At 37.8% G+C, this 10,349-nt stretch overlaps 1 protein-coding gene across 2 annotated transcripts in view; it reads left to right on the top strand.

Moving 5' to 3' along the window:
- Window positions 1–1,571: 1,571 nt before the first annotated feature.
- jmjd1ca (jumonji domain containing 1Ca) overlaps window positions 1,572–10,349 on the top strand; it is a 90,221-nt gene continuing 81,443 nt past the window's right edge. For both annotated transcript variants that reach the window (XM_016274374.1, XM_016274373.1), the window contains exon 1: window positions 1,572–1,922. In XM_016274374.1, coding sequence (XP_016129860.1) covers window positions 1,794–1,922 — 129 coding nt within the window. In that variant the 5' untranslated portion in view covers window positions 1,572–1,793. The remainder of the gene's footprint in view (window positions 1,923–10,349) is intronic.

Below are 10,349 nucleotides of genomic sequence, written 5' to 3'. Positions count from 1 at the left end.
CGGTTGAGAGAGGCGGGGCATAGAGGACCTACAATAATGTACAGCATTTGAAAAATAGTGTGTTTTTTGAACATTAAAGCATGTCAGCATATTCTGTTACACCAAATACACAAAATAATGATCTTTAAAAAAGCATCATATGACCCCTTTAATGTTTTATGTAATGCAGTGTCATTTTAAATAATAAATATATATATATAAAAAGGAAATATTTATTTGCAGTAATTCATATTTTCTTGACTGGTGCAAACAGAGGACAGGACCCTTGCATTTTGTACATTACATTTTTAGAATATTCATACAATTATAATGTTTGTTGAAGACGGTTCAGTGCAGTCTGCTGCATTTCCAGTGCACGACACATGAGGGCAGTCAAACAACATTATAAAGTCGTAATGCTTTTTCCTCTCTGCCAATGGACTGTTTACATTCCTAAACATTGAGAAACTGAGAAAGTTATATGGCATAAGATTTGAGAGGTTCCCGGAATGTAGACATTAGAAATAATAGTTCCTCACTGTTACCACATAACTATGATTATGCTTGCGTTAGTGAGTTTATTTTTACCATTCACATGACAACACCAGTCATGCCCGATAACATCAACAGCTCAGAGTATAGCCTACACTTAGTCATTTGATACAGAATTAACCACTAACACCACTTTTGGATGCTTTTAGCAACATTATACAGATGATTATACCCAGTTGATGGCAGGGAAAATTAAATGATCAAATTCAAATAAAATAAAATGACAGAACAAAATATTAGGCCTACTTCGGAATGCAACACGTTTAAATCTGCAGGGTGAATGAGATTAGAGTACAGTTTATCACTGTTTATTCAGGTACCTATATTGGGAATGTGTGCACTCTCCAAGGAAAAAAGTTGCGTCTGATCGAAATAAATAAATGAATCTGCAGGGTGTATTTATTTATTTATTTATTTCCATTCACCAAACTCTTTTCCTTAGAGAATGGACACATTATCAATGCAGTTACACCTATAAGGTTGATAAAATAATCAGGTAATTAAAAATAATTCAGGTGTAGCTGTATTGAGAATGTGTGCTGTTTGGAACACTGTGGTAAACAAACAAACAAACAGGTATTCTAAACATCAATATGATCAGGTATCTAAAATAATTAAGCTGTAGTTGTATTAAGAATGCCTGCATTCTCCAAGCAAAACAGTTTGGTAAATTATGGCAAACAAACAAATAAATAGTACACGTTCTTGGCAACTATAAGGTAGATAAAAAAAAAATCAGATGTAGTTAGACTGTTTTTTGCGATAAAGTTGTAGTTTCTTATAAAGCCAATCAATCATTTATCACCTGTAATTTATAAACTGTAATTTTAAAATGTGTTTGTGAAGTTCAAGTTCAGAATGTAAGCGCAGACGAGGGACTAGTTTTCTGTAGTCTGCGGCAGTGCACTGAGAAAACCTCCAAAAGAGGAGTGAGCTGAAGTCTGGCGGACGGACAAGTCTGCCCGCTGCGGTCTGATAGTCCTGTGTGCTTTAACTGGGGCGGATGAATACCACGAGTGAGTGAGTGAGAGAGAGAGAGCGCCATAATGACTGTTACTACTCTCAGTGTAAATCAGTTTCTCGGCGCACAGAGCCATCAGGGTTCGCCAGAGGACTTTGCAGGGAATTTTAACCCACTGTACTCAAACTCACAAGAATCTACTTTTAATCACCATATTTGAATAATGTGTCAACGCCGCAGCCCGCAGTAGGAGGAAGTTTGCTTGTTGTCCGTGGACATTTCTCTCACTCTTTGCGGGACTATGGCGGTGGAGCTGGTGGGGAAGCGCTGCCTGTGCGTGAGCGGCGGAGAGCGGCTGGAGCCCGCGGGAGTCTCGCGCTGGAGCTGGAGAGCCGGAGTCATCCGCGCCTGCGACTCGCCTGCGCTAACGGTAAAACTTACCTCACGACCCTTAATTAGGACAGCTTACGCTTGTTTTTAGCCTCTTCCAGTTGATATAACTTCTACAAATTCATTTTCGCTTGTTTGTCAGAAATAAAGTTAGGCGGAACTACTGATATGACAGCGAAAGTTGATTGTTTCGAAAGCTGGTAACGCTAGGTTTGTTTCTGTCAGTTTAGTCAACAGACATTCAGGCGGCTTTTACTATGAGTCGAAGGCTGGGCGTGTTACTATGATAGAGAGGAGGAGGGGGGGGGGGGGGGCACGCTCAGCGGGACTTCACTCAGACTGATCAGCTGTTGTGAGACAGGCTGCCTGCCGCTGTAGCGCCGCACTCCATCGCTCCACCACAGCACTGAGACAGCTTCAGCACGAGCGGTCTTATTTTATATACACAGTTTCAGTAAGCGATTCTGCTGTTTTCCTGTTTATCAGATTTAAAATTGTACCTTTTGGGGTACAGCAGCTTGTCCCTGGAGCAGTACCCTTAAAAGGACATATTTGTACCTTTTTACCCCTAATAGGTACATATTAGTACCTTAAGGGTACTCGTATGGTTAAAGGTACTAATATGTACCTATTAGGGGTAAAAAGGTACAAATATGTCCTTTTAAGGGTACTGCTCCAGGGACAAGCTGTTGTACCCCAAAAGGTACGATTCTGTCCCCTTATTTTTCTATGTGTGTGAAGCTGCTGAGACATAATCGGTATTGTATAAGCTGCTATAGAAATGCAGATGACTTGACTAATACGCAATATAACATCATGTAATATGTGTTACTAGCATTTTTTTGTTAGCTTTTCCGATGTGTATCCACATTCAGGATTCCCACGGTCATGGAAAATCAAGAAAACGGGATTTTGAAATAGTAATTTCCTGGAAAAGTAGTATAATTAAGATTACACTTCATTTTAAGGTGTCGTTGTTACAGTGCAACTATACATTTAAGTACTGAGTGATATTAATTAACACTATCAATTTATAAGGTTCAGGTTAGGTTTAGGGTTAGTTGCATGGAATTATGCATAACTTTCTGTTATTTCTGGAGTAAGTACATGTAACGTATTGCAAGGACAATGTAAAATAGTTTTACCTTTATGGACCCATTTTATATGAAGTGTCTTTAACTGTACTAACATTTATTAATAATTTGATGTAATGCACTTATTGTGTACATACATTGTATTTATATTTAAAAATATCTGCATGCAATTGCGCATGCAATTCATTTCTGTAGTTACATATGCATCCATATGTATGAATCCAAGTGTGTGTGTGTGTGTGTATATATATATATATATATACACACACACACACACACTTGGATTCATACATATGGATGCATATGTAACTACAGAAATTAATTGCATGCGCAATTGCATGCAGATATTTTTAAATATAAATACAATGTATGTACACAATAAGTGCATTACATCAAATTATTAATAAATGTTAGTACAGTTAAAGACACTTCATATAAAATGGGTCCATAAAGGTAAAACTATTTTACATTGTCCTTGCAATACGTTACATGTACTTACTCCAGAAATAACAGAAAGTTATGCATAATTCCATGCAACTAACCCTAATTGTGTACATACATTGTATTTATATTTAAAAATATCTGCATGCAATTGCGCATGCAATTAATTTCTGTAGTTACATATGCATCCATATGTATGAATCCAAGTGTGTGTGTGTGTGTGTATATATATATATATATACACACACACATATATATATATATATATATATATATATATATATACTTGCACATACTGTATATGCCTAAAGTGGCTTGAAAATTTAAGAGTTAATTAACATTTTTCAAAGATTTTTAGCTCTAAAATATTTGGCTACAAATTGCTTCTTGAACTCCATAAAATGCTTTTAAAAATCCATAAAAGCCATCACGAACGACTGGAAAAGCCATGGATATTCATTAGCGAAAAGCTATGGGAACCCTGCACGTTACTAAATGCACTAAATGCATGTTGACTTCAGTAAAGCCATTACAGTTCATTCGTTTGAATCTTTCCTGGCACCCTGTGCACCGCAATAGTCATATTTGCATTTTTACAACTGTGAAGTTAATTATGAGGGTCAAAGGCACACTTTCCTCCTACACTAGTGCTCAGCGAAAGAGCCGGTCACCCTCTGAGGATCGCACTGCGTAACTGATTTAACAAGTTGTGGCGGCTTGTTTCACTGACGTTTAAAGTGTAACTCAAATATACAGTATGTATTCCACTAGGGTGCAAAAAATAGAGAATTGTGTTGTTTCTATGTAGAAACTTTGCTCTGTTATCTGGCAAGTGCCCTGTGTTTTATTAATTCTCTCTGACAGTTTGTGTGAATTGATAGTTTAGTCATGCTGTCATATGCTTCCAGCTGTGTATGCGTGTAAAAGAGAGGGAAAGAAAGCATTCATTTCATAGTTGTTACTGGCGTTGTTGCTCAGATTATATGCGGTTTGATTGTTTGGCAAAGGCTTGCATTCATGTGCGTGCATATCTGTCATTCATTTTCCCAGTACAGGTGCAGGATTGCTTGTATATCTGTAGGGTGTGTGTGTTTGTCTAACAAGCTCTTTGTGGTTGTAAACTCGCACCAACAGGATTTTCTCACTGTATGAGAGTATGTTCACCCTCTGTGAGGTCAATTATTTTAGATAAAACTGTAATCTTATTATGTAGTACTGTGTTTATTTGGATTGTGTCCTCAGTTTAGATATGCTGTGAAAAATCTCTCTGGTGGTTATAGTTTTATATTTAAAGCTGGGGAATATACAGCTCTGTTTGTTTATTTGTTTAACAGCTGTTGGTTTTCTCTTCTGGTGTATTTATGTGTTTCATGAGATTGTAAGTGCATGTGTGTTAGTGTATATTTGTCTTTTGGGACTCATGTTTTTTACGCCATTGGCTAGACGACGTCCCCGTGGCAACAGCGGCTTAGCCGTGTGACTGACAGCTTTCCCTGGGTTACAACCTCCTGCCGTGTTACACACACACACACAGATATCTCCTAATGCTTCTCATCTCCTTCACAACCTGCTGTTTTACTGTGCTGTATTCTCAGGGGTTTACCACAAACACTGGTTTGCTTGAATTTCCAAATATCTGCAGTGTGTCCAGACCTGACCGCTTGAGAAATGCACTGTTTTTAGTTTTAAAACTACAGGAAAATGTCATGGAATGATGTTTTCTTATATTTGTGTGATATAGTATGTATAAACAGATGGTTGCAGTCCTGGATGCTGATGGGTGAATATGGCAAACACAAATATTAACAGCTACACTACTAGAAAAAAGGTGCAAAAGCTGTCACTGGGATGGTATCTTTTCAAAAGGTACACATTTGTCCTTAAAGCTTCCATATTGGTACGTTAACTGTACATATTAGTTCCTAAAGTGTACATATAAATACCTAAAAGGTATAAAAATGTACATTTTGAAAAAGTACCGCCACAGAGACAGATTTTATACCTTTATTCTGAGTGCATGAATTAAATGTGTTGAAAAAAAATACACTTTCATTATTTTTCGAAACATGATAGATTTCTGTACATCCATTTAAAGTCCAGGCAACCAAAACTTTGATGCTTCAGAAAGTTCAAAAAGATATCATGGAATTCATATGAATTGGGGATGTCAACGATTAATCGATGATCGATTAATTGTCGATAAGAGATGCAATGGTACCGCCACAGAGACAGATTTTATACCTTTATTCTGAGTGTATGAATTAAATGTGTTGAAAAAAAATACACTTTCATTATTTTTCGAAACACAAATGAAAAAATTTGAATGAAACATGATAGATTTCTGTACATCCATTTAAAGTCCAGGCAACCAAAACTTTGATGCTTCAGAAAGTTCAAAAAGATATCATGGAAGTAATTCATATGAATTGGGGATGTCAACGATTAATCGATGATCGATTAATTGTCGATAAGAGATGCAATCAATTAAAGCTATCGATGGTCGATTAAGTCGTTTAATTTTGGTCTGCGTGCGGCTCATGCGCAAAACACGTGCGAGCGGCTCTGAGTGACGGTGACGGTATATAAATGCATCATCCTTCATTCATAATGTACAAATTAAGCTTTTAATGTGATTTAAACTTTAAAAGTACATTAAAATAGAAACAACACAAAGCTCTTCAACATGGAAAGCAATAGAAATGTAGTAACTAAGTCATTTCCCCAGATAATTCTTTCCATCTTTCATTTCCCTTAGATGCGAAAACAGTGATAAAAAGTGAGTGACAATAAAATAAACCTGCGAAATTAGAGGGTTAAGCGGTGAGGATTTAGGAAAAGAAACCATGCCTAAATATTATTGAATTTGTGTAAATTTGTGACCAACCGGCAAACCAGAACAAAGCCGTATAAATGTAGGCTATATGGGCTCGAACGGCATCCAAAATCATGGTTGCGATGTAAGATTTTCCAGCTAACCAATTATTCCTCTAATAAACAAAGCTTTTATACCACACTTGTCATAATCAGAGCTTATAATTTGTAAATAAATAATTACTGGATTCAAAACAGCAATTAAAAGGCGCTGTGACCGACACTGACTATACGTTTTCCCAGAGCATTCAATGCTGTCACTAAACGGTGATGCCAGAACTAGAGCATCGTTCATGAGTTTCTACAGGACCTGACTAGCCTAGGCACAGGTTTTCAAGCCCTGGGACAAAATGGGATGCTTTAAGGAAAATGTATAGCCTATGTAAGCAATTGGCCTAAATAAAAAGAACAATTTGTTTTCATAAAAATAAAAAAAAGGCGAAATATATCTGGCTTAAATAATTAAGCTGACAGATTTAAAACAGAAGTGTGGCGCGGCGCTCCATAAACAAGTTTTTTTATGTTTCAGCTGTTCGATCGTGCCGGCACCTCACGCGCACACACCCCACATATTCTAGCAATTCAAACTTACATCGCAGTCTGTTCTTTATCAAAATAAAATACAGTCAACCAAACATATAAAAGATTACACTGGTCAGTTTAAATAGACCGTAGTATACCGGTCCACTCTGCTGTTATGCCAAGGACGTTTTTGCTCATGTTAAGAGGATGATCTTTTCCGTCTATATGCGAATGCGTGTAAAGTACAAGCCTAGTTTACATTATAAATAATAGTTTAACATTCAAATACATTACTAATATGGAAATATTTGGATTTGTGCCGAATGAGTCATGAGCAATAAGCTCCAAATACATCCAGCCAAACCCGCGCTCGCTCCATCCTCGTACACACACGCATGCATGCACTGTCACGATCTAATGCCGGATTTAAAAAAACAAAACAAATAGGCCTACCGCAACGCAAAAATTCTAATTCTGACATTTTCCGGAACAGGATCCAGCAGGATCAAATTAAGTACTGGTCATAATACTCACATAAAAATGTTTCATGTTAGCAACAGTGTGTTCAGCGGTCCCCGTGTTGGGATAGGAAACAGTCAACAAAGTAAAATTATCTCAAAACAAGCTCTCTTCATTTTATCAAATGATCATAATCACATCTATTCATTTTACAATCCTGCTACTAGCATTTTATTCAGACTAAATCCCCTTTAAATCTAGCAATTCAAACTTACATCGCAGTCTGTTCTTTATCAAAATAAAATACAGTCAACCAAACATATAAAAGATTACACTGGTCAGTTTAAATAGACCGTAGTATACCGGTCCACTCTGCTGTTATGCCAAGGACGTTTTTGCTCATGTTAAGAGGATGATCTTTTCCGTCTATATGCGAATGCGTGTAAAGTACAAGCCTAGTTTACATTATAAATAATAGTTTAACATTCAAATACATTACTAATATGGAAATATTTGGATTTGTGCCGAATGAGTCATGAGCAATAAGCTCCAAATACATCCAGCCAAACCCGCGCTCGCTCCATCCTCGTACACACACGCATGCATGCACTGTCACGATCTAATGCCGGATTTAAAAAAAAAAAACAAATAGGCCTACCGCAACGCAAAAATTCTAATTCTGACATTTTCCGGAACAGGATCCAGCAGGATCAAATTAAGTACTGGTCATAATACTCACATAAAAATGTTTCATGTTAGCAACAGTGTGTTCAGCGGTCCCCGTGTTGGGATAGGAAACAGTCAACAAAGTAAAATTATCTCAAAACAAGCTCTCTTCATTTTATCAAATGATCATAATCACATCTATTCATTTTACAATCCTGCTACTAGCATTTTATTCAGACTAAATCCCCTTTAAATCCGGTGAGAAAGCGGGGGTGGGGTTTGAGTAACTTTTGCACATCCTGTCATGCCGGGCTGCATAGATGCATTTTGCAGCATTAAGGTTAACGATTAATCGATTAATTGATCGTTAATTTAAACGACGATCGATCATGGAATTGATCGAAAATTAACATCCCTAATACGAATAGAACAGTTTAATCCAAATCTTGTAAAGAGACACAGTCACTTAATATGATAAACAGATTTAATTTAGCTCTTTTGTTCTCAGGTTTTATTGAATATCTTCATTTGTGTTTCAAAGATAAAGTCTTATCGGTTTGGACTTGCAAGTTTGGAGGGAGGAGAAATTAAGCAGGTCTTAGGAAATGAGATAATACAAGTTCATGTATTTAGCTTCAATCGGCCATGTTCAATTATATTTTTCCCTATGAAGTTAAGTAAAGAATCTTTAAATATGATTGTGCTTGTATTGTAATGCTGCACACCATACCTTTAGCCATGACCATATTCACTGTGTAGCTTGTTGTAACTCTTGTTAACAATCTATATTGCAGTCTAACCCACTAAGAAGTTACAAACACATATTTGATGGAGGGTTTATTTGTGCAGACAGTGTTTTCTATTTGGATTGCACAAGTGTGCATGTTGAAGTGATGTCATTCGTCTGATGCAGACATTTATTAATTTCAGCTGCGCATGTATTTTATCGACTCGCTCTTATAGCGCTCTAATTCTGTTCTGCACTGCATTAACTAAAGCCAAATGTCTCTGCTTGGCCTCGTCTCTGTCTTGTCTTTTTCTGTGGTTGTGTGTGTTTGTACTGTGCTCTATTTAAGCACTCCTCTTCCCCTCCCCGTCGGTGCATGTGCTGGCACTAAGGGCCGTATTCCAGCTTTCTGCACGTGTGTTTGTCAGTCTACACTCACACACACACACCCACATACGCACACACAGACACAGATATATGGTTCTGCAGTGTCAGAGACAAGGGTTGAATTTCATCAGCTCATGTGGAGAGAAGCAAAACATTTTTAAACAATCTCTTTCTCTCTCTAATACCTTGTTGATGTAAGTTGTGAATTCTTGTTTATATGTTTATGTGACCCTCTCAGTCAGTTAGTCTGCAAAATGCGTGTGTTGTTGTGCTTTTTTATATACAGCTTTCTTTTCATTTGACCCTTGACCTTTGGCAGATGGTTTGAAGCTTTGCCAGGGAAGCAATGTGTGATTCTGCAGACCAGACAGATTTTGCGTGTGTGTGTGTGTGTGTGTGTGAGTGTGTGCACTGTAGCTTATCTCCTGAAATGCGTAAGAAGTCCAGCTCAGGCTGTGTGATTGTAGATTTAAGCCCTACTGAGACACACACACACACACACAAAGAATACAGAACTGTTTTAACTCCCACTCTGTCCTTCTGATGATGCATTACTTGCGTTGATGTGTCTGTTTGTGTGTGTGTGTGTGTGTGTGTGTGTGTGTGTGTGTGTGAAAGAGAATCTCCTATTAGTCCTGCAGAACTCTGTGAAATCATCTCTGTCTTTTGATTTAACAGCCCTAGGGAGTTCGGTGGCAGGGTGTGTGGTTGTTTTGGATGCTTGTGTAATCGTGCGCATCTATTTGACTCTCACACTATCTGTGTGAATGTTTGCGTGTCTTTATATGTGCGGAGGAGAGAGTGTGAAGGCGAGAGAGTGTGAGTGTGTGTGTGTGTGTGTGTGTGTGTGTGTGTGTGTGTGTATTTGGCAGACAGAGGAGAGCGACTTTGTTTAAACTGCGGAATATCATGCATGACAGAATCACAGTCACGGGACTGGAGAGCTGGCCAACAGCCGCACAAGGTGTCCAACGCTTTGCTAGTATAATATGAGGCAGTTAAAGGACATGGTGTCCTCTTGTCTTTCTGTCTTGTCATGCACACTAGCTTATCTTATCATTATGATGTTTGCTGGCATTAAATCACAGTAGTTTGTTTGGGTCACTCCTTCATGACACACAGACACACACACACTCACATGTACAATGCAGTCCTCCACCACACTTAACCGCACACACTCTTTTGCTCACATCCACCTTCATTGACAGAGTCTGTCTCTGTCAGGTTCAGATTGTAATGCATGTCATTTTGCTACTTAATAACACTGCGTTATGACAAAAGCTGATAAACATAAACATTT

This window comes from Sinocyclocheilus grahami, unplaced genomic scaffold (assembly GCF_001515645.1).
Source record: "Sinocyclocheilus grahami isolate Dianchi unplaced genomic scaffold, SAMN03320097.WGS_v1.1 scaffold86.1, whole genome shotgun sequence".
In the NCBI taxonomy this organism is placed as follows: domain Eukaryota; kingdom Metazoa; phylum Chordata; class Actinopteri; order Cypriniformes; family Cyprinidae; genus Sinocyclocheilus; species Sinocyclocheilus grahami.
The sequence above is the reverse complement of the archived record's forward strand: the minus strand, read 5'-3'. Positions and strand labels throughout refer to the sequence as shown.